This window comes from Bubalus kerabau, chromosome 16 (genome assembly GCF_029407905.1).
Source record: "Bubalus kerabau isolate K-KA32 ecotype Philippines breed swamp buffalo chromosome 16, PCC_UOA_SB_1v2, whole genome shotgun sequence".
NCBI lineage: Eukaryota > Metazoa > Chordata > Mammalia > Artiodactyla > Bovidae > Bubalus > Bubalus kerabau.
In genome coordinates, this window is record NC_073639.1 from 58,161,728 (window position 1) to 58,181,207 (window position 19,480).

General features: G+C 41.4%; 1 protein-coding gene across 1 annotated transcript in view; it reads left to right on the top strand.

Moving 5' to 3' along the window:
- Window positions 1–7,212: 7,212 nt before the first annotated feature.
- The window catches only part of IFT81 (intraflagellar transport 81), a 96,358-nt gene continuing 84,090 nt past the window's right edge, over window positions 7,213–19,480 (top strand). The window contains exons 1-5 of the mRNA XM_055550869.1: window positions 7,213–7,768; window positions 12,927–13,091; window positions 13,619–13,722; window positions 14,272–14,452; window positions 19,146–19,235. Of these exons, the coding sequence (XP_055406844.1) occupies window positions 12,948–13,091; window positions 13,619–13,722; window positions 14,272–14,452; window positions 19,146–19,235 (519 nt within the window). The 5' untranslated portion in view covers window positions 7,213–7,768; window positions 12,927–12,947. The remainder of the gene's footprint in view (window positions 7,769–12,926; window positions 13,092–13,618; window positions 13,723–14,271; window positions 14,453–19,145; window positions 19,236–19,480) is intronic.

The following is a 19,480-nucleotide window of genomic DNA, read 5'->3' on the forward strand; positions in this document are numbered from 1 at the left end:
CTTGGGCCTTCTATTAACTCTCCAGGACACAATTTCCTTCGTTACAAAATGGAAAAAGCAATACTGTCCTTACAAATCTATCGTGAAGGTTAAATGAGATGATGTGGGTGTGGGCAGTATGCAGAAATGAAATTAGACCTAACTCAAGGAGATGCCTGGAACTTCAGCTGGAGAATCAGGGCAGCTTGGCCATGTGGAGGTGATTTGGTTGACCTGACAAGGCCTTTCTGCCCATCATTTTGATTGTGTAATTTGCTTTATAATTCAGTCCATCTGCCCCTCCAGATCTCCACCCTGACATTTTCTCCCTTGGAAGGCCAGTCTGCATGGATAATCTCAAGTGGTTGCCTGCTCCTTTGGTTCCCTGTCAGGTTTAGCCAACAGGAGGCCAAGCAGGAGATCAGAGGGTGGGAGGAGACTGAGGCCAAGACTGGCTGCACCTAGAGGTTGCTCCTCTGGAGCAACCTTCCCCCCACAGGGGCTGGGTTGGGCTTCTGGTACCTGGTCCCTTCTCTCGCTGCTTCAGGCTTAGGGACGCATGACTGCCTTTGTTGCTGGATGCTTGTTGGTTTCCCTAAACCCTGCCCACACCTTTATAAATAGTCCTTTGTTAAGCTCTCCGCCATTGCCCAGAATGTGCCATTTTTATCCTGCCAGGGAACTGACTGATACAGAGGTCACCCATTTTAGTTCACGTCTCAGATTTGCTGGAGGAAGTATGTTGTTTGATAATCAGCCGAAATCCAACTCTGAGCCCCCATTCTGTCAGTGCTGAGTTTCTCTGCCTCACACAGTTCCTGGGGGATGCCAAGGTTCTGGGTTTTTTGCCATGACAAAAGCCTCGGGGAATCACTCATAGTCTTTTGTCAATGGCCCATCACAGTGACTTACTGTGAGGTCACCCACCCATCATCCTGGGGTGCCTGGTCCTTTTAGGTCCAATGGAATTGATGCTTCCATGTGAGACCTGGGACAAAGTAAGCTTAGGTCACACTGGAAGCCACCAGATGGATGAAGTGGCCTCCTTGGGGGTATTTCCACCTTCTTAAGAGCTACCCCAAACTTACCACCTGTGCTGCTTTCCCAATCTTCTCAGCATCTCTCTTCTCTATTCTTACTCTGAACTTCCCTGTCTGCACTCACCCTGAGGACAACCAGTATAAGCTCCCCTAAAGACTTCAGACCTTTACGAAAGATGTAAGGGCAACTTCTAATTTTGGCCTGTAAAACTCAAGGTGATGCAGATTGTTTCAAGAGGAGGGGAAACAGAAGGAGTACACACATAAATTAATATTTTAATAAATTCTGACACATACATGAATTATTTAACAAAGTTCCTAACATACAGTAAGCACTCAATAAGTGATGCTATACTTATTATTTGAGCCCAGTAAGAATGTTAGGTGCATTCTATATTTCAAGCCATAATTATAACCAAGGAACTAATATGAATTGCATATTATTTTGGCTTCTCTGCATTCCCCATTAATCTCACAAAACCCATTTTAAAAAACCATGTGACAAAAATGTCGTATCAGGCATGCACTTAATAAGATCTCTGGAATCTCATCCATTCAGTTTAATGTTTCACATATGATTCACCTTTTAACCTTTCAGGAAAGCACATTCTGCTACTAAACATACCCACAAGATTAAATTGCCAGAGCAGAGACAATTTAGCCTCTCTGCAAAACTGAATAGGTTTCCATTTAATTTTAATTTCTTTCATCTCCAAATAACCTAGAGGGCAAAGGCATTAAATGGATAACATTAATGGATAACAGAATACCCCACTTCCGAATTTGTTCCTGTGTCTGGGTCATTTTTCTCCGGTTTAAGAGAATGAGATAAAGTGGGCAGTATGCAGAGTAGCCCCAGATGGGATAGCATCTTGAAAACTGGCATTCACTGAATACTCATGAAGAATCCAGAAATATCTCATGGTCAGAATGAAAGGTCTAAATTTAATACCCAAATCAGAAAATTGGCTTGGCTTCCCTGTAATCTGCACAGGAAAGTTCTTGTTGGAAAGTTCTGAAATGAGAAGGGGCTGGAGACATTAAGCTCATAGCATTGTCAGATTTTTATGGGGATGTTGAGGGTCTGCTGTTATCCCAAGATCTCATTTGGGCCATGCTGGAAGCTTGCATTGAAGGAAGATAATTTGTTGGAAGGAAATCAGGGAGAAGGTTTACACTGATACACAAACACCCCACAATAAGTACAAACTCATTTCTTCCTCTTCTGGTTGTGCTTACCCAGCTTTTAAGATTTAACCACCTTCCCAGACCACCTGAACAGGACATCTGTTGTTCTTGTTTGAACAGTATCTATACCTCTGGTAAGAAAATCCAGCCCTTTCTTTTGGGAAACTGCCCTTACCCTATCTATTACTATGTTTATCAGAGCCATAACAATTGATTCAAGAATGATCAGACACACTTAAGACCATTGAGAGTTTGCCCTGGGAATTTGCTGGAACCATGGAAGCAAAGATCCTCCTCTTTTTTTTTTCTCCCCTACCACACTATGTGACTTGTCAGGGAATGGCTTGTGGGATCTTAGTTCGCCGACCAGAGATCAAATCTGGGCCCGTGGCAATGAAAAGACCAGGGAATTCCCGTAAAGATTCTTTTATTGAGGTTGCTAGGTTTGAAGAATGTAAGCCTCTTGCTACTAACAGCCCATTCCGAGAAAAGTGGGAATGAGAGACAGTTAAGACAGAATGAGAAAGAAAGTTAAGATCACATCATTGAGCTCCTAGATCAAGCCATACCTGATGGTAGGAATTTCCTTGGACTTCACAATTACATGAAATAATGACCAATCTCCTTATTTTTAATTTAATATTAAACTCAGTCTTGAAAAGGCACTTGACTAAGAGTGATTTTTTTCCCCCTCTGAATAACCAGAGCAGAGGTGCATAACTGTTGATGGACCTTGTAGTATCTAGAAGGTTAAATAAGGGAGCTAGAAGGGGCAGCTTCCAGTTTCTCTCTCATCTCCTCCACACTTCTTCCCACCTTCTCCTCCACTGGAAGCTGGTGATAATACCAAATAATAGCATTTTCTTATTAGGGGACTTTGAGAAGCAGATTGGGAATTTTAGTGCTTTGATAGCAAGGGAAGAGTAGGTTTCAACAACAGTCTGTTTTACAACCAAAAATTCTAAAGAATCTACACCTTGGGTCCTATAGTCTGCAACAACGAGCAACCAAGAGGCCAAAATTAACAATAATTGAAAGGAAAAGACAAATCCAAGAAAGGCCACCCCTTCATTAACCCATGTCCCCGATGTGCATACCCTGCTTACCTGATTTAGCCAATGGAAGTGCTTTATCCATGAGAGTGGAGGTATGTACATGCATGTTCATAGCAACACTGTTTATTGTAGCCAAAAAGTGGAAACAATCCAAATGTCTATTAATAGATAAACAGATGAACAAAAATCCATACCATGAAATGTTATTCTGCCATAGAATGGAAGTACTGATATTTGCTGCAATATGGATGAACCTTGAAAATACTGCAGCTAAGTGAAAGTAACTGGACACAAAGAACCACATACTTTATGGTTCCATTTATATGAAATGTCCAGAAAAGACAACCATAGAGAAGGAAAGCAGATGAATGGTTTTCAGGGGCTGAGAAGTGGTGGGTTGTTTTTTTTTTTTAATTGCAAACTGGGAGATAATGGCTAAAGAGAATGGGGTTTCTTTCAGGGACAGTGAAAATGTTTTGGGGTTGGATAGCGGTAATGGTTGCACAACTTTGCAAATATGGTAAAAGCAATGGAATCGTATACTTAAATAAGTGGATTGTATGTATGTGGACTTTATCTTAATAAGCTATTATAAAAAGAGAGGGTCAGGGTAGGAGCAGGAATCTCTCAGAGAGGCTGTCTCATGTGACTGGGACTTCCTTTCACCTATTAAAAATGTCAACTATAGTTCAGCCAAGTGGCATCTTCTTTACAGGGAAGACTCAATATAGAACCTAAGGGGGAAAAAAGAATGCATGTGGGTGGCTTAACTTGGGATATAATCAGCAATGCCTTCATGGTTGTGAAATTATTGCTGATAGGTTCTTCTTGGATCCCTCAATGAATCTTTTTATCTACATGAATCAAGGGATGGTTGCAAAATCTTCCTTTGTCCTGTGTGTGGGCCTGATAGATAGGCGGGGACCCAACATGTGCAAGGCCGCTCTATGCCTGTCTTCTTTGCTTCTAGTTGGAATATGAACTTCCCAGTATATGGATCCCAGGCAGCATGCAGACTGGCTTCAAATTCTTTCCTGTGTTTCAAAGCAATCACATTAAGCATAAAATCAATTCAAGTTTGAGTACAAAGAGTAGATTCCATTGCTCACTTGAATTTACACAGGATTGCATTCTTTTTAAATATCACTTTATTTATTTATTTATTGGCTGGGCTGGGTTTTTGTTGCCAGGTGGGCTTTTCTCGAGTTGTGGCAAGCCTGGTACGAGGGTTTCTCATGGGGGTGGCTTCTCTTGTTGCGAAGCACAGGCTCTAGGACCTGTTGGCTTCAGTAGTTATGGTCCCTGGGCTCTGGAGCACAGGTTCAATAGTTGTGGCACACAGGTTTACTTGCCCTGAAGCATGTGGGATCTTCCTGGACCAGGGACCAAACCTGTATCTCCTGCATTGGCAGGCAAGATTCTTTACCACTGAGGTACCAGGGAAGCCCAGGATTGCATTCTTTTAACTGACATGAATAGTGTTTTCATAATAGCAGCAATAAGCAGAGAAAGAACTAAAAACTACTGGAAAACTCACTCATCTTTGTATAGCCTACATCTGTAGACTATAGAAGGAGCAAATCTAACCGTATCTTTTATTTATTTTTTTTAATTTTTAAAAAATTTATTTAATTGGAGGCTAATTACTTTACAATATTGTAGTGGTTTTGCCGTACATTGACATGAATCCACCACGGGTGTACATGTGTTCCCCATCCTGAACCCCCCTCCCACCTCCCTCCCCATACCGTCCCTCTGGGTCATCCCAGTGCACCAGCCCTGAGCACCTTATATCATGCATCGAACCTGGACTGGTGATTCGTTTCACATATGATAATGTACATGTTTCAATGCCATTCTCCCAAATTATCCCACCCTCGCCCTCTCCCACAGAGTCCAAAAGACTGTTCTATACATCTGTGTCTCTTTTGCTGTCTCACATATACGGTATCTTTAAAAAAAAAAAATTGGTGGGGGGTGGTAAGATGTCCTTGTCTTGGGCTTCCCAGGTGGCACAGTGGTAAGGAATCCACCTGTCAATGTAGGAACCTCTAGTTCGACCTCTGGGTTGGGAAGATCCAACCCAGAAGGAAATGGCAATCCACTCCAGTATTCTTGCTGGGATGATCCCATGGACAGAGGAGCCTGGTAGGCTTCAGTCCATGGGGTTGCAAAGAGTTGGACACGACTGAGCAACTGAGCATGCATGCATGTACTTATCTCTTTTAATATCAGGCACTGTTCTAATCTCAAAACCCATATCAACTCACTTAATCTTCACATCAACCCTTTTAGGAAAGAATTATATGGCCACATTTTATAGATGAGGAAATGAAATCTCAAGTGAAGCCATACAATGGCAATCCAAGCTCCAAATTCAGGTAGCCAGGAAAATCTCCTAATATACCCAATAGGGTCAAGTAATTACATCATCCCTTGTATGCATCTTTTGGACTTCTCAGGTGGTGCAGTGGTAAAAGAATCTACCTGCCAGTGCAGGAGGTGCAGGAGACATGGGTTCGATCCCTGGGTTGGAAAGATCCTCTGGAGAAGGAAATGGCAACCTACTCCAGTATTCTTGCCTGGGAAATTTCACCGACAGAGGAGCCTGGAGGGCTATAGTCCGTGGGGTCGCAAAGACATGACAATGGCATGCATCTTTTATTGTTGTTTACCATCCAGAGTTAACTTTTCAAGGTTAACTGTCCAGAGTTAACTTTTCAAGGTTTTCAGTGTTGCCTTCTTTAACTAGTCTTGAGCATCTGTGAGCTGGGACCTGTCTTAATTTCTCTCCAAGCGCCCTGCAGCCAGTGATGTACCCATCTTGGAATGTTCTGTTCCCTCTGCCCAAAAAAACCTCTCCCCTTTCTTGTTTGGCTACTTTTTACTGACACTTAAACATCTTTTTGTCTGATGGAACCTCTCCTGACAGTACAATCCCTTCAGCTCCAAATAAACTTGAGATCCTTCATCTGGACTCTCCCATCATTGGATCCTTCCTTATAGCATTTATTGATGTTGTATTGGTGTTGCCCATTTAACTGTCATTCTTCCTGCATAGACTGTCAGCTCCATGAAGTCAGGGGCCAGGTAATTTCCTGCCCTCCATTGCATTCCCAGAAGCCAGCATAGAGCAGGGCATACAGGAGATGCCTAATATGGAATTTGTTTTGTTTTGCTTTATTTTGTAAGTCTGATGCTAAATCCGTAGTTGGTTTCTTCCAAGATGTTTGAGCAGGCTATTAAGTTTTCAGAGGGTGAGGAGTTTCATTTTTTTCCTTCTCATTTCTTCACTGCCAGCTGACATCACAAAGTACAGTGGTGTCCACTCTGATAGGGGCAGTTCAAAATACCATTCACCAACTAAGTTCTCTCCTAACATCAGTTAGTAAAATCCTAGGGTTCTGTCTGCTTCTGTAGACTTCCTGGCCTCCTCTGTGATCTGGGCATTAAGATCTCCTCTCCCCTATCTCATAGAATGTGAACTCCTTGGAAAGGTAAGGAGGACTTAATTCATTTCTGCAGGTGCCTAAAAATAGGCTCTCAGAAACCAAAGAGCCTTAGGCCATTTACTTTTTTTTTTGGTTTCTCTCCATATTAAAGAAATTGTGGAAGAAAAAAATTAATTCCCAATACAGGCTATGTGGCCCAATAATGTGACAAAGAAAGAGAAATCTCTATGATGAATGTGTCTTTTGTTAATCCCACCGGAGACTCTACAATTATTCCATGTATAACCCAATTCGGAGATATTTATGTCAAAAATCTAAATTTGAAGCCCAGGCCAAATGCTTCCTCAGCCCAAATCCTGCTGGCCCTGCCTCAAAGAAGTCATCACCAGATGTTTGGTGAAGGAAGGAGGGAAGGCAGGAAGGAGGGAAGGCAGGAAAGAGGGAAGGAGGAGAGAGGGAAAGGGCACAGGAATTTAAAATGGGTTAATAATGAAGAGGGGCTTCCCTGATGCTTCAGGGATAAAGACCCTGCCTGCCAATGAGGAGATGCTGGTTCGATCCCTGGGTCGGGAAGATACCCTGGAGAAGGCGATGGCAACCCACTCCAGGATTCTTGTCTGGGAAATGCCATGGACAGAGCCTGTCCATAGGGTCGCAGTCCATAGGGTCCAGTCCATAGGGTTGCAGAGTCCGCAAGACTTATGGACTAAACAACATAATAATAATGAAGATTATTTCGTAAACTGCAAACTGCAGGACATTTGCGAAAGTTTATTGCCACCATAACAACCCCTAATTCTCTAGGCTGTCTGCAGTGGCTCAGAACCTGAGAAACACTTTGAACGTGGGCCCCGCACTCTCCGCATTTCGCATCCGGAGCTTCGGCTTCACTGCGCTCGCCCGCCACGGGCTTCGCGGAAACGCGCCAACCCTCCCCTCCGGAAGTGACGTGTCCACGGCCTAGCAACCGTTGCCAAGGAGCTCGTCTCTAGGAACCCACTAGAGCCTGGATGCCTCCTGTGGGGGTAAAGTGGTTTCGTGAGGAGAATTTGAGGTAACGTCGCCAAGTCGCGGTCGGAAATTCCCCTGAACCCCGGAATAGGCGAGAACTCCCTCCCCTTCCCTTTCGCTTTCCAGTGCGGCACCTCGAGAGTGGAGGGGGTCTCAGCAGTTAAACCCCTCACTTCGGGGGTCAGCTCCTGTGGGGCCTCGCAGTGATCCAGGCGGCTCCCCAACAAGATGAACCGTAGGGGAGCCCAGAGCAGCCCTCGCAAGGTGCCTGGGTCAGACATGGGATCTTCTGTCCCCTCTCCCGAGCCCCAGGGGCGGGAAGCGGCGGGGGAACTATTTTGGGGAATCTTAGGAGGCTCGTGCCAGCCTGGGACTCGGACAGCGCTGATTCTGTCCCGAGTTGTGCCAGATAAACGCACGTCCTAGTTTTAATTCTCCCCCACCCCCTCGGGTTCTTATGTGGGTGAGTGTTTGTGAATTAGTGAGTCTACTTTCCGCTGGAACAGGGAGAGTAATTGCTTTTGCTAATTTTAGAGCGGAGAGCCCACTGGGCATAGACAACCTACCTATTCAGTACATCTTTGTCCTTAGCGGGTGACCATCTGAAAGCTGGTGGGCAGCTAGGAGTGAAAATCAACTGGTTTCTTTTCCTCTCCTAGTAACGTTTTATGTGTTTATCCTAGTATTTTGGGTTTTGGAAGGGGAAAAAAAGAATATATGTGTGTATGTGTTATGTTTTATATACATACAATTTTTACATATATATAATTTCTAAAGAATGAAAAATTGAGTATATCCATGTGTGAAGATTGTGACGTGAAGTTTTACTTAAAATACACAGTGGAAAATTTGCATCTCCAGTGTGGATTTTTATTTCTCTAAAGGTTTTCCTTTTATAGCTTAAAGGAAACCTTAAAATTTTAAACCACATTGGTTATCTTTTTTTTTTTTTAACCATCTTTTGGCTTATTTTTCAAAAATAATATAATCATTTACTCATAATTTTATCTTAATTATGAGAAAATGATGATACTTTTACATTTTGATGTTTTCTAAGTATCCAACTCTACCTACCCAATTTAAAAAATCTGTTTCAGAGCAAGATGCATGCAGCTCCAACTAATGTCTTAAGTAAATTAGCATCTCTTCATTTCATGGTTAAAAACTATTAGGGAACACTGAAATATCTTTTTCCTTATTTCTTTTTTTTGGCAGTTCACTGTTACATTCATTTTTTAAAACTGCTACTCTAAAAAACTGCCTGTCTGCAAATTTCTACCACTTTCCCGCATACTAAACACATGATGTCTGCATGCAAGAAACACTAGAAGCCATGGTTAAGTTGTTTCAGCCATTAAATAATCAGATAATCAATTTTAAAAAGTTATAATCTTCCTCACTGCCACCTTGTTTAGGCTTATGCTTATTTTCTGGCCTTGGGCCTGTGAACAAATTCATTCTAGTGCAAGAAGTCGCTGTTTTATATGCCATATTCAAAGATAGAATTAGGTACAGATATGTCCTCAGGTGGGCTTCCTGGTGGCTACCTGGAGGTAAAGAATCCATCTGCCAATGCAGGAGACTTGAATTTGATCTCTGGGTTGGGAAGATCCCCTGGAGAAGAAAATGGCAACCCACTCCAGTATTCTTGCCTGGCCTTGAACAGGGCTTGAAAAATGGTAAGGTTTTGCACCTCTGGAGATGGGGGAAAGGAAAAACAGCCCTAGGCAGACAAAGCAGCATTAACTGAAGGCAAAGGTGGAAAAACTATGTAGGGAGTAGTGCTTATTTCAGTCAGCTGAAGTTTGAAAGGATGTAAGGAAAAGAAATGCAAAAAGGCAAAATGCTGTCTGGGGAGGCCTTACAAATAGCTGTGAAAAGAACAGAAGTGAAAAGCAAAGGAGAAAAGGAAAGATATAAGCATCTGAATGCAGAGTTCCAAAGAATAGCAAGGAGAGATAAGAAAGCCTTCCTCAGCGATCAATGCAAAGAAATAGAGGAAAACAACAGAATGGGAAAGACTAGAGATCTCTTCATGAAAATTAGAGATACCAAGGGAACATTTCATGCAAAGATGGGCTCGATAAAGGACAGAGATGGTATGGACCTGACAGAAGCGGAAGATTTTAAGAAGAGGTGGCAAGAATACACAGAAGAACTGTACAAAAAAGATCTTCACGACCCAGATAATCACGATGGTGTGATCACTGACCTAGAGCCAGACATCCTGGAATGTGAAGTCAAGTGGGCCTTAGAAAGCATCACTACAAACAAAGCTAGTGGAGGCAATGGAATTCCAGTTGAGCTATTTCAGATCCTGGAAGATGATGCTGTGAAAGTGCTGCACTCAATATGCCAGCAAATTTGGAAAACTCAGCAGTGGCCACAGGACTGGAAAAGGTCAGTTTTCATTCCAATCCCAAAGAAAGGCAATGCCAAAGAATGCTCAAACTACCGCACAACTGTACTCATCTCACACGCTAGTAAAGTAATGCTCAAAGTTCTCCAAGCCACGCTTCAGCAATACATGAACCGTGAACTTCCGGATGTTCAAGCTGGTTTTAGAAAAGGCAGAGGAACCAGAGATCAAATTGCCAACATCTGCTGGATCATGGAGAAAGCAAGAGAGTTCCAGAAAAACATCTATTTCTGCTTTATTGACTATGCCAAAGCCTTTGACTGTATGGATCACAATAAACTGTGGAAAATTCTGAAAGAGATAGGAATACCAGACCACCTGACCTGCCTCTTGAGAAACCTATATTCAGGTCAAGAAGCAACAGTTAGAACTGGACATGGAACAACACACTGGTTCCAAATAGAAAAAGGAGTATGTCAAGGCTGTGTATGTATGTCACCCTGCTTATTTAACTTCTATGCAGAGTACATCATGAGAAACGCTGGGCTGGAAGAAGCACAAGCTGGAATCAAGATTGCCGGGAGAAATATCAATAACCTCACATATGCAGATGACACCACCCTTATGGCAGAAAGTGACGAGGAACTAAAAAGCCTCTTGATGAAGGTGAAAGAGGAGAGTGAAAAAGTTGGCTTAAAGCTCAACATTCAGAAAACTAAGATCATGGCATCCAGTCCCATCACTTCATGGGAAATAGATGGGGAAGCAGTGGAAACAGTGTCAGACTTTATTTTTGGGGGCTCCCAAATCACTGCAGATGGTGATTGCAGCCATGAAATTAAAAGATGCTTACTCCTTGGAAGGAAAGTTATGACCAACCTAGATAGCATATTCAAAAGCAGAGACATTACTTTGCCAACGAAGGTCCATCTAGTCAAGGCTATGATTTTTCCAGTGGCCATGTATGGATGTGAGAGTTGGACTGTGAAGAAAGCTGAGTGTCAAGGAATTGATGCTTTTGAACTGTGATGTTGGAGAAGACTCTTTAGAGTCCCTTGGACTGCAAGGAGATCCAACCAGTCCGTTCTAAAGGAGATCAGTCCTGGGTGTTCATTGGAAGGACTGATGCTAAAGCTGAAACTCCAATATTTTGGCCACCTCATGCGAAGAGTTGACTCATTGGAAAAGACCCTGATGCTGGAAGGGATTGGGGGCAGGAGGAGAAGGGGACAACAGAGGATGAGATGGCTGAATGGCATCACCAACTCGATGGACATGGGTTTGGGTGGACTCCGGGAGTTGGTGATGGACAGGGAGGCCTGGCGTGCTGTGATTCATGGGGTCGCAAAGAGTCGGACACGACTGAGAGACTGAACTGAAATGAACTGAACTGAAGGTAACAATTTGGAAACAAAACTGAGGAATGCTAAATTGAGCTTGAGTTTCCCAGGTGGCGCTAGTGGCAAAGAACCTGACTGTCAGTGCTGGAGAGGAAAGAGATGTAGGTTTGATCCCTGGATCAGGAGGAACAGAGGAAAGCATGGCAACCCACTCCAATATTCTTGCCTGGAGAATTCCATGGTTGGAGGATCCTGGTGGGCTACAGTCCATAGGGTCACAAAGAGTTGGACACAACTGAAGTGACTTCAGTCAGTTCAGTTCAGTCGCTCAGTTGTGCCCAACTCTTTGCGACCCCATGGATCGCAGCATGCCAGGCTTCCCTGTTCATCAAACTCCTGGAGCTTGCTCGAACTCATGTCCATCGAGTCGGTGATGCCATCCAACCATCTCATCTTCTGTTGTCCCCTTCTCCTACTGCCTTCGATCTTTCCCAGCATCAGGGTCTTTTCCAGTGAGTCAATCCTTTACATCAAGTGGCCCAAGTATTGCAGTTTTAGCATCAGCATCAGGCCTTCCAATATGTGAAGAGCACATATTGTTTAGTCCCTAAGTCATGTCTGACTCTTTCATGACCCCATGGACCTCTAGGCTCCTCTGTCCATGGGATTTCCCAGGCAAGAAGACTGGAGTGGGTATCCATTTCCTTCTCCAGGGGATTTTCCTGACCCAGGGATTGAGCCCACATCTTTTGCATTGGCAGGTGGATTCTTTACCACTGAGTTACCTGGGAAGCTCAAAGAAGGCATACCTAAGGCTGAAGTTTGCAACCTCTACCCAGCTTCCCTTGTGGCTCAGCTGGTAAAGAATCCACCTGCAATGCAGGAGACCTGGGTTTGATCCCTGGGTTGGGAAAATCCCCTGGAGAAAGAAAAGGCTACCCACTCCAGTATTCTGGCCTGGAGAATTCCATGGACTATATAGTCTATGGGGTCGCAAAGAGTTGGACATGACTGAGCAACTTTCACTCACTCACCCAGCTTCAGTTGGTTGTGGCCATATAGTGGGTCCAGGGTTCCCAGATCTGATTATCTAGAGAATTTGGAAACCTGGATTAATGTGGGCTGCTAATTAAAAAAAAAAATGAAGCATGTCTACAGGCTGAGTTTTATCCCTGGGTAGAAATTGTGGAGCTGAATGGAAGAAATGTTAATGTGGGTGGGTTTTATATTCACTTGTCCATGTTAATTCAGATGATTGCTATCAGATGCATATACAAAAACATGTCGTTGAATATTATCAATATGTACTATAGCATTCCTAATAAAGTCCGCATACTCTTTCAACAAGATAACTCTTTTCACAGCATTTTGTATTCCATGTAGAATATATTCCATGCCTACTTCTATGAACTTAATATTGACCTTCTGGTGACTATATTTTGTTAATACAGAATTTTTGTTTCCAATATTGAGGAATTTTTTCCTGTATTTTTACTGTTTAGTTTAAATTATAAGACCTAATTATGAGTGATCAAATCAAATTCATCGTGGACAATCTCAATAAGGAACCTTTTAGGAAGAACTATAATTTAATCACGTTTGATTCCCTGGAGCCAATGCAACTATTACAAGTTCTCAATGATGTTCTGGCTGAGATTGACCCAAAGGTAAGAGTTTTCTTTTTCTCTGTGATGAAAAGGGTGGCAAGAAAGCAAGTTTCTGCCACTAAATATCTGTAACTTTGGGGCAAATTATTTAACCTCTCTGGGCCTAGTTTTCCATTCCTATAAAGTGATAGTAGATGATCTTTAAGATTTCTCTACTAGCTCAAAAATTAAATTACCTCCTTGTACCTTACTTAGAAATTATTTGTGTAGTTCCAAACATAAATAGATTTGGTTCCAGAATGAAAATGCTTTTACAAAAGGTTTTATTGTGTTGCAAGTTAGCTCATGTCTCATATACACTGGTCTTTTCCACTGGAGACTTTCTTAAGCTTGGCATTCTTAGTATGAATCCTGATCTAGCTTGCATGTACCCTCCCTTGGAATCTGGAAGCCTCCATACTTAATCTGTTTTATGAAGAGACCATTGTGACTGTTATGCTCTAGCAGAACAATTTTGTCAGTGAGTTTCAATATTGTACTTTGCTATATTTGCATAATAACATTTTTTCAATTTCTTTATTTGTTAGCAAGTTGTTGATATCAGAGAGGAGATGCCAGAGCAAACAGCCAAAAGGATGTTGAGCCTTCTTGGTATCCTTAAATACAAACCTCCAGGAAATGCTGCAGACATGTAAGGAGCTGACCAAGTGTTGCTTTCTTAGAGCTGTACTTTAATATCCAAACCTTCATAGTCAGTCTTTCTGACAATGCTTATTTTCCCTAAGTCAGTGGCCTCACGAAATCACTGGATTTCAAAATAATCTTGATTTTTTTAATGTTATTTTGTCATGTAGGAGTCTTAAGTGAGTCGGTTCTTTCTCTTAATCAAAAAAGTCAGGCAAATCCATGTTTATATTTTATCATTTATCTGCCATCCTATACAAAAGCTACAATTTAAACCTGTCCAGTCAGTAAAGTGAAGTATTAGGGCTGACCAGTTAATGGTTCCAAAACAACCTCCTCATATATTCCAGTGATGTATTAAGGGACTAATTTTATGATTATTGTCAATGTGCAGACTTACTTTAGAATAGCCTTGGTTTTATCTTTTTAAAATAGTCAAGGAAAAGTGTAAATTGGATTTGAGCAAATGTTAACTCTTTTCAAGGTTTATTTATAAGCCTGTGTGTGTGTGTGTGTGTGTGTGTGTGTGTGTGTGTGTGTATTTTCTTTTTTATAGGAGTACCTTTCGTCAGGGTCTGGTGATTGGAAGTAAACCTGTAATTTACCCAGTTCTCCACTGGCTTCTTCAGAGAACTAATGAACTGAAGAAAAGAGCATATTTAGCTCGTTTTTTAATAAAACTTGAGGTACCAAGTGAGTTTCTCCAGGATGAAACCGTGGCTGATACCAATAAACAGGTATACAATATATAAATGGTATTTTTAAGCTATATGTAATGACTTTCAAGGTTTCAAATATATATTGATCTCACTTTAGTTTATTTGCTGTTTCTGTATTTCCATTGGAACCAAAAGGATAAATTATTATCAATAATTTTCACCTGTAATCACTCTATGAAAATATTGACTTCTGAACACCAGTACCTTTTTGGTGATAGAGTATGTGGATAGAAAAAATCCTGAAATTAGGATTTTAGAATAATTTATTACTTAGGAATTGTGCATAGTTAAATGAACTATTTGACCAACTCAGTACCATGAGGGTGGGGGTTCAATAAAGGGCATGTGGACTTTCTTTGTACTGCTTCTTACAACTGAATCTGCCATTACCTCAAAAGTTTAACTAAATTTTTAAAATGTCCTTGAATGAGTAAACACGTGGATTTTTAAAAAAAATAATTGTGGGTAGATAGGATCCTGGGCTTGGAACTGCAGAATACTTTGTTAATTATTTAGGTGACTATATAATTTGTCATCCAAATCATAATGATTACACCAGAGCAAAAGGGATAAATTGGCAGTATACCAGGTGAATTGGGACTTGTGAGCACCTTCAAAAATTGTGTGTAGGCAAAGAAGCCAGGGTTATGATCTCAAAGGATGTCCCAATCAGGCAGAAGGTAGAGAAAGAACCAGGAATTTGCAATTTCAGTGTACTTTCCTCACCAGAGTGTTGATGTGATATTGGGTTTCTGGCCTTAAGATGTTAAAGCTCTTCACTATACAGGATTTTGGCTGGTCGGGCTCCTGGTCCTGGGATTTCAAAGCATGTTGCTGATTGAAGACTGTCTAAACCACTCTATGGAAATAGACTATGGAAGTTAGAGAATTTAGGCTTGAGATTTAAAAGAAAAAATTTGCTTCTCTTTAGCATTTGTACTTTTGTTTTATAGTAGGTCTTTAGACCAATTTGTGCCAGTTTGTTGTGAATTTTAATAGTTTGTCAATCTGTATCTCCCAGTAGATTTATGAGATCTCTAAGGACAGGTGTCATGTCTTATCCATCTTTGTTTTCCTCCAGGATTTTGTAGGGTTGCTTCTGTATGATATGGCTCAAAATTTGGTTGAGTTGAAACAATCTACTAAATGTTTTTTATCCATATATTTTGTTATTTTGGGTAGCCATGACAGTAACTCAAAATAGAGTCAGTATTGATCTCTTAAGACATTTCAAGGGTTGAAAGGTTTATGCAAATAATTACGTCAAATAATACAGTAGACACCTTGAGAAAGCACAGCACCATTGCAGCCCCTACCTTTGAAGGCTTTACACAATGTAAGCAGTAGAGAGTGTACACATGAACTATTTTCTCCTCCCTACCCTCCCCTATCAATAAATCTGATAGAAACTAATTCCTCTGAAGAAGTTTATTAATAGTTTTTATCAAACATGGCAAACTAATTATTAATGGAAGAATTAATAATACTAAAGACATATTTGTTCTTGAAGCATGTTTGAAGTGTATGTATGAAATTATTTACATGTTTAGCCAGTCTTTTAGCGGAGGACCTAATAAAAAATTCACATTGCCTTTCTAAATGAAGAGTTTTAGAGCGATTGATTTATAGACTTGCAGAATATATGTCAAGAAAAAATATTAATTTTCTGTCACTATCCACAAAAAAACCTATCTTAAAAAATTTGGGGGTAAGAGTTGTGACTTTTTTCATTCCTGTAACTGCTTTTTTATTGAACACCTGTATTGGTTAAGTACGATGCTAGGCACTAGGGATTCAGAAGCCTCCGCAAGTAATATGATTCTTATCCTCCTGACTGTCAGTGTCCAAAGGTGGAGACAGATAGTTCAGTAGCTCAGTCGTGTCCGACTCTTTGTGACCCCATGAATCACAGCATGCCAGGCCTCCCTATCCATCACCAACTCCTGGAGTTCACCCAAATTCACGTCCATCGAGTTGGTGATGCCATTCAGCCATCTCATCCTCTGTCGTCCCCTTCTCCTCCTGCCCCCAATCCCTCCCAGCATCAGAGTCTTTTCCAATGAGTCAACTCTTCACATGAGGTGGCCAAAATATTGGAGTTTCAGCTTTATCATCATTCCTTACAAGGAACACCCAGGACTGATCTCCTTCAGAATGGACTGGTTGGATCTCCTTGCAGTCCAAGGGACTCTCAAGAGTCTTCTCCAACACCACAGTTCAAAAGCATCAATTCTTTGGCACTCAGCTTTCTTCACAGCCCAACTCTCACATCCATACATGGCCACTGGAAAAATCATAGCCTTGACCAGACGGACCTTTGTTGGCAAAGTAACGTCTCTGCTTTTGAATATTCTATCTAGATTGGTCATAACTTTCCTTCCAAGGAGTAAGCGTCTTTTAATTTCATGGCTGCAATCACCATCTGCAGTGATTTGGGAGGCCCAAAAAATAAAGTCTGACACTGTATCCACTGCTTCCCCATCTATTTCCCATGAAGTGATGGGACCAGATGCCATGATCTTAGTTTTCTGAATGTTGAGCTTTAAGCCAACTTTTTCACTCTCCTCTTTCACCTTCATCAAGAGGCTTTTTAGTTCCTCGTCACTTTCTGCCATAAGGGTGGTGTCATCTGCATATGTGAGGTTATTGATATTTCTCCCTGCAATCTTGATTCCAGCTTGTGCTTCTTCCAGCCCTGCGTTTCTCATGATGTACTCTGCATAGAAGTTATATAAGCAGGGTGACAATATATAGCCTTGACGTACTCCTTTTTCTATTTGGAACCAGTCTGTTGTTCCATGTCCAGTTCTAACTGTTGCTTCTTGACCTGAATATAGGTTTCTCAAGAGGCAGGTCAGGTGGTCTGGTATTCCTATCTCTTTCAGAATTTTCCACAGTTTATTGTGATCCATACAGTCAAAGGCTTTGGCATAGTCAATAAAGCAGAAATAGATGTTTTTTCTGGAACTCTCTTGCTTATTCAATGATCCAGCAGATGTTGGCAATTTGATCTCTGGTTCCTCTGCCTTTTCTAAAACCAGCTTGAACATCTGGAAGTTCACAGTTCATGTATTGCTGAAGCGTGGCTTGGAGAATTTTGAGCATTACTTTACTAGCGTGTGAGATGAGTACAGTTGTGCGGTAGTTTGAGCATTCTTTGGCATTGCCTTTCTTTGGGATTGGAATGAAAACTGACCTTTTCCAGTCCTGTGGCCACTGCTGAGTTTTCCAAATTTGCTGGCATATTGAGTGCAGCACTTTCACAGCATCATCTTCCAGGATCTGAAATAGCTCAACTGGAATTCCATTGCCTCCACTAGCTTTGTTTGTAGTGATGCTTTCTAAGGCCCACTTGACTTCACATTCCAGGATGTCTGGCTCTAGGTCAGTGATCACACCATCGTGATTATCTGGGTCATGAAGCTCTTTTTTGTACAGTTCTTCTGTGTATTCTTGCCACCTCTTCTTAATATCTTCTGCTTCTGTTAGGTCCATACCATTTCTGTCCTTTATCGAGCCCATCTTTGCATGAAATGTTCCCTTGGTATCTCTAATTTTCATGAAGAGATCTCTAGTCTTTCCCATTCTGTTGTTTTCCTCTATTTCTTTGCATTGATCGCTGAGGAAGGCTTTCTTATCTCTCCTTGCTATTCTTTGGAACTCTGCATTCAGATGCTTATATCTTTCCTTTTCTCCTTTGCTTTTCACTTCTGTTCTTTTCACAGCTATTTGTAAGGCCTCCCCAGACAGCATTTTGCCTTTTTGCATTTCTTTTCCATGGGAATGGTCTTGATCCCTGTCTCCTATACAATGTCACGAACCTCCGTCCATAGTTCATCAGGCACTCTATCTATCAGATCTAGTCCCTTAAATCTATTTCTCACTTCCACTGTATGAAGTGAAGTGAAATGAAGTGAAGTCGCTCAGTCGTGTCCGACTCTTTGCGACCCCATGGACTGTAGCCTGCCAGGCTCCTCTTTCCATGGGATTCTCCAGGCAAGAATACTGGAGTGGGTTGCCATTTCCTTTTCCAGGGAATCTTTCAACCCAGGGATCGAACCCAGGTCTCCTGCATTTCAGGCAGATGCTTTATCCTCTGAGCCACCAGGGAAGATACCCCTCCACTGTATAATCATAAGGAATTTGATTTAGGTCATACTTGAATAATCTAGTGGTTTTCCCTACTTTCTTCAATTTAAGTCTGAATAAGGAGTTCATGATCTGAGCCACAGTCAGATCAGATAAGTAACTAGCAATTACAAGTTTATATGATATTTACTCTGATATCATGGTACTCATATAGAATAGGTACAGGGCTAAAGAAGGCTTCTTTGGGGATGCTGAGATCTGAAGGATGAGTAAGTTATCCAGGAAAGGGATGAGGGAGTCATAGAGTGTTGTTCTCAGACGGAATAGGGTGTGTAAAGTGAAGTGGATGGAATAGGGTGTGTAAAGTGAAAGTGGACTATACCAGGAATTTAAAGAAGGTGGACATAGCTGGCATATGGAATGTTGGTTAGCAAAGTAATCAGGGAAGTCTTTAGAGGCCAGATTATATACACCAAAATTTTTGTGTCCTGTATGAATATTTAAGGATATATTTTAATGGTGTTCTATACTGATTAAATAATGACTATAAGTTAATAGATGACCTGATTAAGGAAACCTACTGGATCTAGTCAGTTTATAATTTTTTAACTTGTTCTTTTAGTATGAAGATTTGATGGAAGCCTTTAAAACTTTGCATAAAGAATGTGAGCAGCTCAAGACATCTGGATTTTCTACAGCAGAAATAAGAAGGGTAAAGAAAAAACAATAATGATTTTGGTGGGGATTTGAATTAAATTCAGAATGTCTTAAGACTATAGAAACTAATGATAGCAAATGGCAAATTTTCTTTTGTAGGACCTTTGCTGATTCTTTGCTGATTCTTTACCGAAGAAATCAATGAGGCCAGGGTTAACTCATAGTTAATTCTTATGTACTATTGTTATATAGAGCACTTAGTTGTTGTTCAGTCACTAAGTCATGTCCGACCTTTTTGCA